The 17,899-nt window shown below is 39.3% G+C and overlaps 1 protein-coding gene across 10 annotated transcripts in view; it reads right to left on the bottom strand.

Moving 5' to 3' along the window:
- Positions 1–17,899, bottom strand: part of SYNE1 (spectrin repeat containing nuclear envelope protein 1) — a 448,631-nt gene that overhangs the window by 137,535 nt on the left and 293,197 nt on the right. For 7 of the 10 annotated variants that reach the window (XR_002775281.1, XM_023517949.1, XM_023517955.1 and 4 more), the window contains 5 exons: positions 17,219–17,386; positions 16,842–17,003; positions 10,442–10,648; positions 8,182–8,355; positions 4,994–5,185 (listed from right to left, as the gene is read on the bottom strand). Coding sequence is in view for 9 of the 10 variants with exons in the window: in XM_023517949.1 (XP_023373717.1) it covers positions 4,994–5,185; positions 8,182–8,355; positions 10,442–10,648; positions 16,842–17,003; positions 17,219–17,386 (903 nt within the window). In the remaining variant the exon portion in view is untranslated. The remainder of the gene's footprint in view (positions 1–4,993; positions 5,186–8,181; positions 8,356–10,441; positions 10,649–16,841; positions 17,004–17,218; positions 17,387–17,899) is intronic. The other 3 variants (XM_023517951.1, XM_023517952.1, XM_003797870.3) reach the window with 1 other exon arrangement.

Genomic DNA, 17,899 nt, shown 5'->3' with positions numbered 1-17,899 from the left:
CCCTCCCTCCCTCCCTCCCTCCCTTCTTTCCTTCCTTCCTTCCTTCCTTCCTTCCTTCCTTTCTTTCTAGTTTTGGCCGGGGCTGGGTTTGAACCCACCACCCCTGGCATATGGGACCAGCGCCCTACTCCTTTGAGCCAGAGGCACCACCCAGAAACCACTTTCTATAAACATTCCACGTCCACCCCACAAGGGCCTAAGATGTGAATTATTCCTAGAGTTATCTAGTTGTGAGTGTCTGCCGTTGATGTGGCTCTGCTTATACACTGCTCTACATAATAGACTCTACCCAAATATGAGAAAACGTTGACAGCTTTTCATTCTTAAAATTAATACATTAAAAAAATATCATTTAACCGTGAGCACATGTGGTTACCATTTTACAAATCTAAAAGATTAACAGAGACTTCAGAGGTAAGTGGTAATGCAAGGTGAGATCTCTGAAAAAGTGCTGTTCTCTCCCTCTACCGCCATCCCTGGGAGCTGGTCCCCTCTGTACTGGCTTTTGATAAAGTTTGGCTGAAGGGGAGGGACAAAAGTAGTGACTGAAACACAGGCATGTTTATCCCTCCTGCCTGACGGCTCTGATAAGATTTGAAAGGCTGCATATCAAATGGGATTAGTTCTAAATGAGCAACTTTCTACCCACATCTATTCATACGTCAAAGGATTAATATACAATTTCAATATAACTCATTCACTAATTATTAAGCACCCACTACGTGTCAGAAACTGTTCTAGAAGCTAGGAGGATTCCACAAAGAAAAAGTCAGGTCAGAGCCCTGGCAGTAGGGAGCCAGACAATAAACTAACAAAATAAACTGGGCTAGTGATTAGGGTTACAAAAAAGTAAAATCAAGTAATGGGATAGAAGGTTCTTAGGGGGGTCACAAAAGCATCTTCAGAAGAGGCAACTGTGCTCTGCATAATGAGAAATGCTTTGCCTGGCAAGGATCCGCGGGGAGGTCGCTCCAGGCCCTGGGAGCAGCTGGTGCAGACTCCAAGGACAAAACAATTTGGTAGGAGTAGTGACGAGGCCAGCATGCTGGAGTACAGTGGGGCAGAGAGAAGGGACAGTTACCAGGCTGCCTCCGCAGAGGAGTTCTCCTGCCATCCAGTTCTGGAGCTCCCTGCCCCTCGGGTCTTCTTTGCCAAGTGTGACCATGCAATGGGATCCAGACATTCCAACTCAGCCGGCCCAAGTGCCCACAGAGACCCTTCTCTTACTTCCAGAATTTTACACTCACCATCACAGGGAAACAGAGGGAGCCTGCTTACCCTTCTGGTTTTCTTCTTAGACTATCATAATTAAATTGCATAATATTTGAGATAATGACCTATACCTTATCTCTGCGGCACTGGCATCAGTGGTTGGAGCCAAATGAACTGAGCAAACAGCAGGGCCTGTGGGTGCTACACACAACCTCTCCCAGACTGAAACCACCTTAGCTCTAGGCACACCCTCTTCTATAAGATGATCCCGGTTCCCAGCCAGAGAGGTGGTTTAGGGACAACAACTGGTCTAAAATATGTTATTCACATTTTGTAAGACCTTCCAAAGGGGTGACTAGTGACACCCAGGTAACTAAGTTCTCCACCCTCTCTGAAACGCCTCTTGGTGATCTTCCCGAATGCAGGAGGCTTGGGTGGACGGGCACTCTTCCAAAACTGGAGTATGAGATTTTCTACAGGCAACAGATTTTCTCCCACCTAAGAACCCACCACCTTCCAAGAATAAGCTCTATCTTGGTTCTTCCAGGTAAAGAGAAACAGCAGGTCGAAAGGGACCTACAGGGAACGAGGTCAGGAAGTGAGCGTCTGAGATTGAAAGTTGTCCCCAATTTCAGAATCTCTCCATCTGACAAAACAGTGGCTCTGGTCATGACCTGCCGACTCTCTTTTGTGGGATCCAGGCCACTTCCTCTCTGCCTTTCTCTTCAGCAAAATACTTGTTTTCTAGGGCCCAGCTAGAAGACTCCCTTGGTAACTTCTCACAGCCCTTGGCACCAACTCCCTCTTCCAGGAGAGCGTTTCTTTGCAATTTCTCACAAAAAACTTGTGCTTGGAACAATGACAACCGAAATGTTAGGTCCCAATAACAGCTGACTCACCTGTACATGTACAAACATACATTCACATTCTGTGTGGTTAGGTTGAGTTTTTCAACGAGTGAATTTTTCTCTGACTGATTGAGTCATTTTGAAACTTAAGACTTGAACCATGGGAAGCAAGAAACCATTGAGAATCCAGTTCAAATGTTATCCTCCTTCCCCTGGGGAAGAGAAGGCGTGGGCACAGAGAACGTGATTATGGTAATTACTTTCTCTGAGGTGTGATACCAGTTTTCTCTCCTCTCCAGGGATAGGCTGGTAAAGTGGCCTCTGTCACCAGAGTCCCCACTGGGTGGGGCTACATAAGCTGTTTATTTTGGAAATACTAGAACAGTAACCACTTTTGCCAGGAATATTCTTTGGAAAATGAATGAAGATTGGGAAATGCTAAGTATTAAATAAAACATTTCTTTGCACAGCATTTTATTATTTTTATGGGGCAAACTTTTTGCTCCTTCAATGGAGGATAATGTGCAAAAAAGAACCTACACTTCTTCTGAAGAAAGATTATGTGATTTAAGAGATATTATTCCTGCCCTTTAAATCTGTATCTCTTCATAGAGAGAAGTAGTTTACTTGGTGGTAGGGAGGAAGGAAAGAGATTAGTTATTCACTGATACATGTCCCATTGGTTAAGAAGAATCAAGGTAATAGGTATTAACATCTTACAGATTAAGATAGCACTAAGAAATTGCGTGCTTATAGCCACAAAAGTCTTAGGAAAGTATTCTACTCCTCCTGAATCATCTAAACCTCAATTAAAAGGCAGTAATATACTTATTATTGATACCTTCATCTAATGGAAGATTGTTTTCTCCGATTAACTTTAATTTCGAATCCACTCTGAAATATTCTACATAAAAGGAGATGATCCTTTTCATGGCAATAATAATGTAAACACATCTCCTTTTATTCCCATAGATGGGAAAATAATTTCTCAGAAATCTCTAATTATTAAAAAAAATCCATCAATATTTTATATGTGAGAACTTTGTTATAGATACTTAAAAAATAAGGCTGGGCATGATAACTCACACCTGCAATCCCAGCACTCTGGGGGGCTGAGGCAGGAGAATCACTTGAGCTCAGGAGTTTGAGACCAGCCTGAGTGGGAGCAAGACCCCATCTCTAGTAAAAATACAAAATTTGGTTGAATGTAGTGGTGAGCACCTGTACTTCCAGCTACTTGGGAGGCTGAGACAAAAGGATTTCTTGAACCCAAGAGTTTGAGATTGCTGTGACCTGTGATGACACATGACACTCTATACAGGGTGACACAGTGACATTCTGTTTCAAAAAAAAAAAAGAAAAGAAAAATAAACAGTGACCAATTTTAATGCAGTAAATCACTACAACATTTTTCTGTATTTACCCTTCACACAGCAGCATCCTCAGGAAAGCTTGCACTAGAGGACAAAGTCAGGACTTTACTTAATTGAAATAATTCCGGTAAAACCAGGATCTGCTGGGTAGGGTGCCACACGGCTACATGTGTGCTCAGCCCTGCCCTGATAAGTCTCGAACCTGGTCTTTCAGCACGTCAAGAGTTCCTTTCCTCCCAAAAATGTGGTCTGGAAACAGTTACCATAGTTGTTTTGATTTGAGCATTTAATTGTAAGCATTATAATTCTCAGGATAATTTCTTAAGTTAATTATTATTATTACTATTTTGAGAGAGTTTCATTCTGTCACCCTGGATAGAGTACCATGGTGTCATCATAGCTCACAGCAACCTCAAACTCTTCAGCTTGAGCAATCCTCTTGCCTCAGACACCTGAATAGCTGGGATGCCAGGCACCTGCCACTACGCCCAGCTAGTTTTTCTATTTTTAGTAGAGAAGGGGTCTCACTCTTGCTCAGGCTGGTCTTGACCTCCTGAACTCACATAATCCACCTCCCAGAGTGCTAGGATTATAAATATTATATTATTATCCCTATTTTACAGGTGAGGAAACTGATCTGTGGGAAATCCAAGGATCTCGCTCCAGATTATCTAGTCAACATCTGGTGGGCCCAAGATTGGAGACTTCAATCCTGGTGTGTGCTTGCTTAATTTTTGAATAAGTTTGAATAAGATGATGATAGTAATATCAAATTTGTGGAGGTTAAAGGGAATTGAAATACCAGACAAAATGCATGTAAGGTGCATGGAAAGAAATGGAGTGAAAATGTTCTAAGACTCTTATGCTGATCTGGAGAGCAATAGAGATAACTAACGCATGAGTAATCACAATAAATTTAAATGGACTAAATTTGTTCTTTAAGAGCCAAAGATTTTCTAATTAAATAAATGTTTAAAACCAACAAAATATAGCTAAATGTTCTTTATAAGAAACAAACCTAAAACACAAGGACATAGAAAGGTTGAAATCAAAGGAAAGTTATAATATATGTCAGGCAAATACTACCCCAAATAGCTCTTGAAATAGAAAACAAAAATCACCATTAGGAAACACTACCATTATTACACAATAGTAACATGTTGGGTTCACTTATAATCTACAAACAGTTCTAAAGTTGTAGGCACTAAATAAAAGTCCGAGTATATCTAAAAAGTAGAATGTAAGAGAAATAGGAGAGAAATGTGAAAGTGTCCGCATGCCTTCATCTATGGCCTGTGTTTACATTTGGGGGGTAATTATTTTCATTCTCATTTCTTTTCTACTCTCACTGCAGTCCTCAGGTCTATGGCCTCAAGTAGTCCCTACCACTCCTATTTGAAAGTATATGCCATAATCAAAGAGTATAACATTAAAACAGCATGCTAAAATGTCTATGCAAATCAGGTACATACCTGAGTGTGTTTCACCCTTCAACCTGTTCCTTCATCTGCCACAGACAAACCATGTGCCAAGTTTCAGCTGTGGGTGGGACCGGCTCACCTGGATGTTGAGCTGTTTTTCATGCAGGGCCCGCTGCAGCTCCAGCAGGCTCCCCTTGAGCCTTCTCAGCTTTGCCCCCAGCTGCTCAGCCTCGTCCTTGGTGTGAGCCTTGCCCTCCAGCAGCAGGTTCTCGTTGTGGACTGAGAGCTCCGACAAGACCACCACCTTCTGCTCGATCTCCACTAGCATGTTCTGGAACAAGAGAAATAAGAGTGATGCTCACACAGGCTGCCAGCCCCTGCAAAGACTGTTTCCCACAGCGAGACGTGACCCTTCCGTAGTCTTTCACCAAACAAACAGGCTTCTACTGTTCTTTTGCAGTTTTCCCACAGTCTTTAAGGGTAGTATATAGATTTTTTTCCTACTTGCCTGAGCTTCTTAATTTTTCTCTTTTTCACAAATGAGTTACAATATAATGGAAAACACTTTGGAAAAAACACATGGAAAGCACATTTTTTACACAGTCAACAGATAAGGAGAAAAGGCTACTGTCTTAGAGTTGTCCCATTATTATTAGTTTGTTATTTTGTGCTAGTTATCGCTAATAATATTGAAAGAATCATTTGATCAACCCTTTCCTTGTCAATTTAGAAAAGATCCTCTCTTTCAAAACTCCTTTTTCCTTCTTCTTCCTTATTTCCAAATGTAAAACCTCTTTGGGTTATTATTTTTTCTTTTAGGTTACTGGTTTTTTTACTTAGATATTTGTTTAGTCTTGCAGCTTCACAAGTTTTCCTTGAAACAGCTTGCACTTCTTGTAATATCTCTCTAGTGCTACAGGGTTTTCCTTTAAAATGAAGACTAAATGTAGATAAGCAGAAAAATAGTCTCCCTTCTTCCAAGACTTAAAGACTAAGAAGATGTCAAACAACATATGCACTTTCTAATTTAGGTTAATAATTTAGTAAAGAGAAATACATATTTTTTTTCCTTGTATGAAATCAGATTATTACCACTCCATCAACTTTTAAGAATGTATTTTCTTTTCTCTTTTTAGAGTCTTGCTATGTTGCCCAGGCTGGAGTGCAGTGGCTACTCACAGGTACAATCCTATATTACTGATCAGCGTGGGAGTTTTGACCTGCTCCATTTCTGACTTGGGCTGGTTCATCCCTACTTAGACAACCTGGGGGACTCCCACTCCCAGGAGGTCACCATATTGGTGGTAAAGTTAGTGCAGACACCTGATCTGCACAGCATACTCCAGCCCAGAACTCCTGGACTCAAGAGATCCTCCTGCCTCAGCCTCCCCAGTAGCTGGGACTATAGGCATGCGCTACTGCATCTGGCAAGAACATACTTTCAAACACACGAACCAGGATAAAGCAAAACTTTTACTGAAATGGGGATTTAAGGATGATTTGCTGAAGTTTTGAGAAATTAATATAATTCTGTGTAGGACTGATTTTTCCATGCCCTCAGGGCCCATAACTCTTTCAGAAGTCTAAGAAAAATGTTTAGTTTTAATTTATTTTAAAATCAGAAGAAAAAGGAATATAAAACACATGATATGGAATATGTAACATTGAATCCACCTAGGATTATAGTAGTCTTTGTATCATAGCAGTCGTAAAATGAAAATATAATGTTTGGTATGGGGGGAGGGGCCTATGAAAGCAAAATGCCACACCCACCAAAAATCATCATGTGGCTCCCATTCTGCGGGATGGTCTACAACTGATTCATACTAGATTTTAACTGACTAAGTTTTAGCTGGCTTCAATACCAGATTTTAATTAATTTAACATAGTGATTAAATATCATATTTTAATAAACTGTTGTTTACTTATGTGATTTCACATACTTCTACTTTCTTAAATTTTAATGCTCTGTGAAAGTCCTGAAGTAGACTTTCTGAATTAGGGACATCATGCATTCTTATAAAAAATAGATATCTCCTAAATGGCAGGAATAACAAAATGTAACTTGGAAATGCTAGTGCAAATGGTAATTTCAAATGCTAAAAACAGATACCTCTTCTCAGAAAAGAAACATTAGAAAGAAGATACAAAGAATGGAAAATTCAGGGATGTAGCTCTCCAATTAATCTCTATCATTTACACAGAGAATAACAGTGCTTTGAATACATGTCAATAAGTTTCCAAGGCATTAAAAAAATCCAAGTGATAATGATCAATATTATGAATCTCATTAGGGATGCCCAAAATGGTATCGTACATATTAAGAAAAAAATTACTGCTCACTAAAGATTTTTATATATGTCCTCTGACTTCAAATAGGAAAAATAAAAAGTTGTATAGACTGATATTTAACCCTGCAGATTAGAGAGGGTTTTCTAGACACTCCCTATCTAACTAAATGAAAAGGCTTTTACGGTATACTTGACCTCCATGTGAAGTCTAACATGCTGGTCACTGAAGTTCAATGATGGATACGTGGGAGTTCATTATCTATTCTCCATCCTCATATATGTGCTTGGAAATTCCCATAATAAAGAGGTTTGAAAGTATCAGAATAGACCCCTTAATGCAATTACTCCTTACATCAATTCCTGGACAGCTAACGTGGGAGGTAACAAATTCTCTGCTCCAGAAGACAACTTTTCCATGTTTTGTCTGTCTGCCTAAAAGTTTTCCAAATAATATATCTGGACTAGAACCAATATTACAACAGAGCGCCCCAGGACACATCCTGCTATGTTTATTCACTGACTCACTGATACTTCTCATTGGTTTATATTCCCTATCAGCCACTAAATATAGATAATGTGATATACATTTTGGTATCTGCAGTATTTAAAATGTCCCTTAAGAAGCTAAAGGTTTTCTAAAGAGCAGATACTATTGGTAATTTTTTTTTTTCAAAAACTAAGTCCATGTTTGGATTTCACTTAAGCTTTTATAATGTATTGCTTTTTTTTCTAGATAGAGTCTCACCCTTGGTAGAGTCACAGCAACCTCAAACTCTTGAACTCAAGTGGTCCTCTTGTCTCAGCTGGGACTAAAAGTGCTCAGGGTCTCATTCTTGCTCCACTGGTCTCCATCTCCTGAACTCAAGCAATCCACCTGCCTCAGCCTCCCAGAGTGCTAAGATTACAGGTGCAAGCCACTGTGCCTGGCCTATAATGTATGTCTTTTTACTCTTTAAATATATAAAAGACCAGTATATTTTCTACAGTTAGAAAATCTTCATGATATTGGCATAGTCCTTTGAGACTGTTTTTGTACCTGGCAGTCCACAAGCTGGGCCTCCATGTCCATGGGCTCCTTGGGTGGACCCAGTGCAACATCCAGAGTGGCCTTGGTACTCAAGAGCCAGTGGTCCAGCTCGTCAGCTTCACAGCGATACCTCTGCAGAGCTTGTTCCTGTCTCTGCTCCTCCAGCTGATCATTTAACTTCTCCTAATGAATTAAGTATAAATTACCCTAGGATGAAATCTTTAACATTCAGTACAATAGAGCAATGGTCCTAAGCCCTGGCTGTACATAACCATCACCTGTGTACCTTTTTTATAAATAAATACCCTTGTTTAGGCCATGATAATTACAATTTCTTTATTTTTTATCTTTTTTTTCCTTTAGGCTGGTCAAGTGAAGCAGTGGGAGTGGAGAGAGAAAGAAAGAGATCTGTAACTGGTTGTGATTAATTAGTTGTAAACACCACTGCACTCCGCACTCCTCCAGGTAATTAGAATTTGTTCAAACCCATGTTTTCTAAAAGACTCAGTAATTCCAGTGTGTGCCTAGGGTTGAACAAGGCGTTCTCAAACATAGTAACACACCATAGGACTAGGCTGTAATGTGAAGATGGAAGCAGCCCAGGATTAGAAGAGATCATTGCCACAAAGCAGTTGGTCAATGGCAACAGACACCTGACTTTAATGCGTGGGACAAAGGGAGAAACATGTGACCCACCTAAAGGGGCAGCCACCAGGCAGTTTCAGGTCCAGTGTGACTTATGTCTCAAGATAAGGCAGAAATCTGGATTTTTAGGTTAGATTCTGGGTTTTATTTTCAATGACTTTAAATAATTTAGGTTAAAAAACATTTAGGCCAATCACTTCATTTTGAAACTCTACAAGTTTTTTTTTTTAATTTCATATTAATATAAGGGATCATCTTATATTAGTTATAATATAGATAGATAATAATATAACCTAACATACAATTAGGCTACATAGTTTGCTTTTGTTGAGTTAAAGTCCAAGTTGTAAGTGTGGCCTTCACCCAAGAAGTAAGCGATATACCCATGCAAGTACCCAGTGGATAGAAATTTACCCATCCCTCCTTCCCTCTCACTTGAGTTTCACTGAGTTTCTTATCTCATGTGATCAGGTGGGTGTTAATCTATTAGTTCTAATTTAGTGCTAAATACACGTGATATTTGTTTTTCCATTCTTGTGATACTTCACTTAGGAGAATGGTTGTTAGAAAAGATGCAAAATTTACATCTGTTTTGTTTTTACGGCTGTATAATATTCCAGGACCCTACAAGTTTTTCATAGAGTAGGGACAATGTGAACAAATGAAATTAACTTTAAGATATTTGAAATACCTTATTTTAAAATTTATTTTATTCATAATTCTTAATTATTTCTAAATTAATTTTTTATCAGTTTAAAAATGGAGATGAATCATTAGGACACACACAATGGTTTTAAATTTCTACAATATAAGAAATACGAGAATAGATCATTTAACTTATAATAGGTAAAACTAGAAAGAACCTATATAGCTCTATAATACTATAATAGGGCCATGATATGTTGAAGTTGAATTATGGTATAATTGGCAGCTAAGTGAAATAATATTCAGTTTCTATAATAAGACATGTATTGAGAACCAATTATGTGCCAGAGTAGCAGCTAAGAGGCACAAGGAGACAGATGGTGTAAAGGTTTTTATGGAGCCTCCAGTCTAACCAAATCATAGGAGCAATAATGTGAACATCCCATACATTTAGGACCAAGAATTGCAAGATAACAAATAAAAAGGAAAATAGTATATTTCTAACACATCTCTTATTGTTGCCAAAATTTATCTCTCTTTTAAATAATACTTAAATTACATAACATGGGAACCATAATTGCAAAAGTATTTTCATGAATTACTATGTGTGAATTGGCTAACAGTGACTAAACAGGATTTATCCTTTGCAGTATTAGTAACAGCACCCATGAAATGTTCTTATTTAAACATAGAGACCATTATGCAAACTTCTACAATTACTCTTCAAAGGGCTCATGACTACTCAATATTTGCTGTCCACATTTTCAATATTTTATGCATGAAATGAGTCAGGAAGGAGTAACAGGACATAGTCACGGTTCCCTGCTGACTCATGCTCTACTCATGAGACCATTCTAGAATCCGATACTAGCTTTTAGGAGAGGGAAATGGTGAAAAGGTAGATGATGTAAATAACCCACATGCTTATCAACACAAGAGTGAATTCAGAAGGGGGCACAACTTCTGAGTTACTTGTTACCTCCAACAGCTGCCGTTTCCCTGAGGCTTTCATCCTGATGGTGGACATTCGCTCAGCCAAGACCGTGAGTGTGGACTGCAAGGCTAGCTGCTCCGCGGGGTCCGACTCGCGAGACTCAGACACCAGCTCTTCTGCGAGAGAGGACTGGAGCTCGTTGATTTCATCTTGGAGCATGAGAATCTCATCCATCAGTGCCTGGAGGAAAGACTATGGAATCACACTCATGTATTCATTTTCTTGACTGAGGAATCACACCACTAGCTGAGACCCACATCCATTTCACTTCACTTGGAAATCATTGAACCAGAAAAGGAGCCTACTCATCTAAGTTTCAAAATGAAAGTACCAGACTGAGTGCCAGGTCATGTTTGACTACTCATATCACTACCCTAAGTGACTTTGAACAAGTTAACTAATCTTACTGGTTTTCCATAAGCACATTTGTAATACATCCAAGAGAGGGGTATGCACACTTATTTCTAGGAGTTTCCAATTCTATGTTGGAAATAAAATTCATCGCTTTCTTCCTTAACACGATGTTCCCACTCTAAATTTCCCCAAGTCTGAAACCGCACTGCATTCTATTGCCAAACTCACATTATATCTCATAAGATGGGAGAACTCTATGACCAGTTTCTAGATGACCACACCCTACTTATTTTTTCCTCCTCTGTTGCATTCTAAAATATGAAGTCTTCCTAGGGGATGTTGTCCACTCCCAAGGCTTGAAATGCTCTCCAACGCTGAGAATTTTCAAAGGTGTATCCTTAACCCAGATATCCATCTTAAATTCCGGGCTGTGTGTTCAACTTACCCAGTTCATGGGTGCCTCCATCGTATGAAGTCTAAACCTGCTTCCAGGCCTGTCTTCTAACACCAATCCTCATTGTTCAAGCTGGAGACCTGGGAATCATTCTTCATACCTTCCTCTCCCTCACTCACCATCTCTAGTCCATCACTCAGTTCAACTGCTCTTATCTCAAAAACATATGTTATATATCTGCCTATCTCTACTGCCCCCAGCCAAAGTTGAAGTTAACTTCCTCTCTTGTCTGAATTGCTATAATCTTTTCCTGATCATTCTACCAGGTTACACTCCTGTTGCTCCAGGCTACTCTTTACAAAGCAATCACATCAACCTTTGAAAATGTAAATTAGAATGAGACAATAATATTAGACTAGATGCCAGTCCTACTGCTGGCCCAGGAGGGAGGCCATGAATTCAATTTCACAGTATCTTGGAGCCCAGGGAGTAGACACAATGAGCAAATTTCACCCTCCCAAGTTGAAAAAATTATGAACAAGAAGTTATCACTGAATTTAAATGATGGCTGACATGCCCAGGGAATATTGCAGGGATATGATCCCTTATGAATTGTGAGAGGTAAAATGAACGGAAATAGCAATTACTGAGCAACAGAATGACGATGCAATGGTGGCAATACAAGGAAACAGTAATCTCATTTTAGCAGCCTTGGAACAGGGATGTTCTGCTGAAAAGTCCTTGTCCTCTCTCCATCCTTTATGATATTACTAATGGAAAATAACCAAACTCTGTGACCTCAAACCTCAGGTATGAGGACCATTTCCCAGAGCCATGCCCAAAAGCCTTGAGCAAGTGGTCCCACCACGGCTGGGTTGTGTGCATTGCAAGGAGATAGGCGTTACAGGTAAAGTCATAAATCAGTATGTGGAAGGTGTACATGGACTTGGCCAGAAAAGGCGGGACATCTCATAGTGGTGATAGTGATGGGGAATGGGGGTGGGGGGATGTGTACATTTTCATATTAAACTTTTTGTTAAATAAACTTTTATAACAGTAAAAACATTGTAAATTAGATTATCTTGCTCCCTGGTTTTAAAATATGTGCTGGCTTCCTGCTTGTAGAATAAAATTCAAACTTCTTACCATGCCTGGGTAGTCTGGCCCTTCCATCTCTTGTACCACCCCCTCCTCTCTCCCTACATTCCTGCCTTCCTCAGTTCCTCAAGGACCTCCAGTTCTTCCTGGCCACAAAGTGTTTGCACATGTTATTTCCTTAAGCTAGAACCCTAGATAATTTGAGAAACTTTATTTAAACTCTTCCTGTTTTGGTTATTGTTATAACTTCACATTTAGATCTATGATCCACCTAAACTTAATTTCTGTGTCCAGTGTAGATAGGGGTGAAAATTACTTTCTTTTTTTCACTTATTGTTTTTCAGAATACTTTTTGCCAAAAGCTGGGTATTTGCAAATGGCTTCAAATTCTGTTCCATTAATCCATTTAGCAAATATTACACAATCTCAATTATTATAGCTTTGTAAATCTGTGCACATACCACACAATAATTATTATTACAGCTCTATAAGTCTCCCTATCTGGTAGGGTAAGTCCTTCAAACTTAGTCATATTTTTCAAGGTTGTCTTGGCTATTTTTGGCCTTTCGCATTTTTCAGAATTTATTTTTGACATGTTTGCAATATGTTAGAATTAGCTTGTCCACCTCCATCAAATTTCTTAACGTGACTGCATTGAATTCATAGACTGATATTACTTACTGTAAGTTCAAGTTCTTTTTTTTGTCTGGTAAATTATTTTCTATTATTTTATAATCACTCTTTGGGACTTGATTGTGAAAGTGTAAAATTGATCCTATTTGGTCTGGTGGTGGAGGCTCCTCCATGATTAGACTGGTCTCATTATGGCTTTTGCACTGATCTTTCTGCACAAGAGCCTCCTCATGATTTCACGACAAATTCATTCTCAGACTTTCCTCTGTGCCTTTCCACACACATTTACATTTATATTGCCTCTTACCCACGCCTGTTGTCATTCCAGATTTTCAAACTCTGTGTCTCCCCAAAGTCCTGGCTAGATCTCACTTAACCTACTTCCCACTACAATCAGCTTCTGGTTTTCTGTCCAAGGTATTGGTAATTTACTCCGGCACTGCCTCTTTTAATCTCAGAGGGTTTATCCAATTAGGTGTGTACTGAAGTTACCAGCTTCCAATTCAAACTCGCCATGTTCTAAAATAGTTCTCTGGGTGCTCTATAGTAAGTAATAAAAAAATCAAAAGCTCTAAAACTGTTAGCTTAAATCCTGTTAGAGGCAGGCCTGTCTATTGATGCTTGAGTTTACTCTTAAGGGAGAGTAGATAGTTTTGAAAGCCCCTAGAATTTTTTAACTTCAAGATTCCATAGATAAGCTCAACGGGTATGAAATTTTCTTGGGGTCATGAAAATGTTTTGGAACCAGAGAGAAGTGACAGCTGTACAACATTGTGACTGTACTAAATGTCACTGAACTTTACAATTTAAAATGGCTAATTCTATTTCAGTGAATTTCATCTCAATTAAAAAAAAATTCAACAGTCAAATATATCTTCAGTCCCATATCTGCATACAAGAGGTAGTGGTGGTCACTTTAACACCAAAAGTGACTTTCAGAACTGTCAGTAAGAATACAGTTCTTTTCACACTCTCTGTAAGAATACAGCTCTTTTCACATTCTATGTGAGTTGGTATAGATATTGGAAAATAAAAACAAAATAACCTCAGAGCTCTGCCTATAATCTATCACTAAGCTTAGTGCGGCAACACAGGTCCCCAAAGCACTAGTTGCCCATCATAGACCAGGTCCCGATTACAGCAGCTTAACCCTCAGAACAACAGTCTTAAGTCAGCTTATGAACTGCATTAAAGTCTTACAATTAAGTCTATTATGCAACTCAGAGAGCATGACAGCAAAGGCACAGCACGCCACCCAAAGTTAGCAGTTTAGACAATGTTTAGAGGAAAAATGTAGGAATTCTGTCAGCTCTTTAAAGAAATAATACTTCCAAAAGGTCTTGGGAAAGAAATAACAAAGTATTTCTATTAATTTTCAGGAAATATAAAAAGCACACTGGATTTTTCTCACTCCTATTCAGTTGAAATTTAAAAATAGTAGTTCTACAGTAGTGCTTAGAATTTTTAAAGAACCATTCCAGAAGCTAAGAACAAATTTAGATACTGTGATACCATTAGCTTTTTATGTGGGCAGCTCTGTTCCAGAATTTGTGGAACTTAGGCACAGACAGTAAATGTTAGCAAAAATAGCTTCAGATGGAAAATGTTAGATTTGTGATGATATGCGAAATTATACAGACTTATACATCATTTATTTATGTTTTCTCTCTCTCTCAACAGAACATTAATATACCTGGTAAGCCCTAAAGACTGGTATTCATCACTGAATTAGTTATAGCTCCTCACGGCTATGATAGCTAACATGACCACTCCCACTTACAAAGGGATAAAAAGTCATGAGGTTGGCCTTAATTGTAAGAAAATTACAGATTTACTTCTAATTCCTAGTTCTTAAAAATGATGTGGAGTTTGGGGTTTTCTCAATTAAGTCCTTCGAACAAAATAATAATTTTGTTCTCTGTTCCATTTATATGCATTTTCACACTAATGACCAAGAGGGAGGATGTGGTGTTGATTGGGAAAAAACTTCCATTTTCTATTAGGAATTCTGGACCATCAGGGGAGGCCACCAGGATCCTGTTTTTAGGCAGTTCCTGAATCCTGCAGAAGGCAGTGAAGGGTCTTTGGGAAGTGTGTTGAGTCACCTGTGCCACACGACTGAAGGGCTTTGAACAAACATGGAGATGATGTGAAACTAGAGAAGGAGACATTTAAAACTCTTCCTGGAACGTTGGCTCCTGTAATCTGAGAGAGCAAGCCTCACGTTCACTCTCATCCACCCTGCGAATAATCTGAGCTATAATTTCTTTGAACGATTGAAGAACATGGCCTTATACAGCCCATCAAAGGTGGCCTGAGGAGCGTGCAGTCGAATTGAAGAAAGCTCTTGGGGTCTTCTTGGCACAGTGAAGCTTTAAAGGTACAGAGAACAGCAGGGCAGACAGACCTCCAAGATGGAAGGAGAGCAAAGAGCCCCAGGAAGCTCGCTGGGGCGAACCCAACAGCCCTTTCAGAGAAGGGTGAAGCTGCCGGCAATCAGAAAACCTGAGCATCTAGTGGGACACTGAGGTCCCTCTAGAAAGGCTTGGGAGGTCAGAGGTCCGGTGAGGAAATGGGGGGAACGCAGAGGGAAACAGCACTGTAAGAAACTGTCCTCAAGATGGCCTTGTTCGAAGTGAACAAGGGTTAATTCTAATATCCTGTTTTTACAGCATCGTCTCCAAATACGGCTGGGGAAGGCGACTCTGCGATAATACAAAGACCTGTAAGGTCACCTAAATAAGGCCTAAACGTGGACGCTGAGCACTTGGATCTCCCTCCCGAAGTTACAGAAGTGTCAAAAACCTGAAAGACTATTTCTCAGTATGCTGTCTCTAGATGAAATGTTCTCACTTTTGTGTTACACTGGAAGGTCCACACACACATGCACACAAATAATGCAATTTTATCTGACACTACATTTCAATGAGCAATGTATTCCAGGGTTTGCCTGCTCCCCAAACTAGAAAGATATAAAGAAAAGATTCTTACAGCCGGCAGAGTACCTGTCCTTGATAAACACACTTATCACACCAGGCTTTAACAGCTCTTAGTTAACATTTAAAGGTGTCCTTCCTTCCCCTAACCTTCTGTAGGGCTGTCATAAGCTCCTGGATTCTGGTTGGGAACGGGCAGCACTTCCTCATATCACAGTGAATAAACATCCGGGAGAATGTATGCCTCAGTATCCTTAGACCCCAGTTATAATATATAAATACCATTGTGCATTAAGAGAACACCTCCTAAGGCAGCTAAAGTATTAGACAGATTTTAATATATGAATATTTCTTAGCACGCATTTTAAATTGATAATTTTTAACAATCTTTCTGAGTTAAGTTAGAATATTCACCACTATTTCTCATGTGAAGCTAAAGTTTTGCCTATTTTATATTAGAACTTTTAAAGAAATGATTCAAGTCAAGGACAATTGCAAAATAACTTGGAACACCTTATCCCTCAACTGTTTCTTTGCCCCTTGAAGTCTGAGATGTGTTTTCTTAAGCGGAGAGGGGTTGGTCACACACTGTCTGTGTTCCTTAAAATAACAATACTCAGAGAAGGTAGATTTGGGGTATGTTTTATCTTTATAACAATGGCTCACAACAAAATCAAACACGTTTCATGTAATAAAAGTAAAAATGCTACATCAATGCTTGTAGCGTTCTTCAAATAGATTCAAGGTCTAAATTTCTTTCCTTCTTTTTCTTTTTCTTTTTTTCCTTACATCCCTCCCCAAAGTGCTGGTGGAAACAACCACCATTAGGAATTTTGTTTACTCTGTAAGAAGTGATAAATTAAAAAATAAAAAAGTTAACCTACTGTCCCAAACACACACCTGACAGGCAGTGCAGTCACACGAGTGCACCTGCACATTCACGCAGGAAACCGAAATCGTGGCTATTTACCTGATGTTCAGCCATCTGGCTTTCTGGACTCTTGTCGGGCTCAGGACTCTCGCTGAGTTTCAGCTCTATGGCCTCCATCTTGGTGGAGATGGACTGGAGTGAGTCCTGGTACCTCTGCTGGCGTTCCAAAGCTTCATAGAGCGTGCGTTGCTTCTCACTGATCTAAACAAGAAAAAAGGGATATTACCAAACGCTTCCCAGCCAGCCCCTTATCTTCCAGATTACAACATTTCTTTCCTCACTGCTTTATCTCTGTGGCCCAACAGAGGGCATTCAACCGCGCTGGATGTGTAAACTCTACGCCTGTATTTCATAAGACAATCACTAAGGTAATAGGTGTCTGGTGGGCTTAACCAATTCTACATTTTCAGACTTACCACATTCTTCAAGGTTTCCCACGAACGCTGCAAATCGCCCAGTTTAGCAGTAGCAGATGGCTCCAGTCCTGGCTCATAGAACTCCTGGGATGTCGACCTGCTGGGGGAAATCCTCGCAGCATCGGTCTGCAACTTCTCAGCCGACAAGGCTTGGTAATATGCAATGTCCTGTGAGTGCAGAGCACAGGGTTGTATTCAGAAGGAGGACAGAGTCTGGATTCATAGGCTCTCGGTGTTATTTGTCACATAGAGGAAAGGCTTTCAGAATTTGCACCTTTGCTGGGCACCACAAACTGATAAGGTTAGCAACTTCTTATGACAAGAAGAATTTAAAGATCATATCAAAGCACATTATAATTGCTTCAGAATTTTGGTTTTTATATATATGTATACTCTATCAATATTTCAGATGTCAAAACTCATATCTGGCAAAAAGGAAATACAAAGGATTTAAGTGGTACACGTGTATTTAAAGACTAACTAGCAGGAAAAAGAAAATCTCAATGGTCCAGTTCTTAATAGGTTGCTGAAGGTATTGATTCATGTTTTAAATAATAATTTTTTAAAAGTATTTGATTTAAATAAAATTAAATCTATAAATAATTTTTCACATATAACAAGACCTTCCCTATTTATAACTTCATTATTTATAGAAATTAATTTAAATATTTTAATATTAAA

Source organism: Otolemur garnettii, unplaced genomic scaffold (assembly GCF_000181295.1).
Source record: "Otolemur garnettii isolate 467f Iridium unplaced genomic scaffold, OtoGar3 scaffold00126, whole genome shotgun sequence".
Classification (NCBI taxonomy): Eukaryota; Metazoa; Chordata; class Mammalia; order Primates; family Galagidae; genus Otolemur; species Otolemur garnettii.
This window is presented reverse-complemented; position numbering and strand designations above follow the sequence as displayed.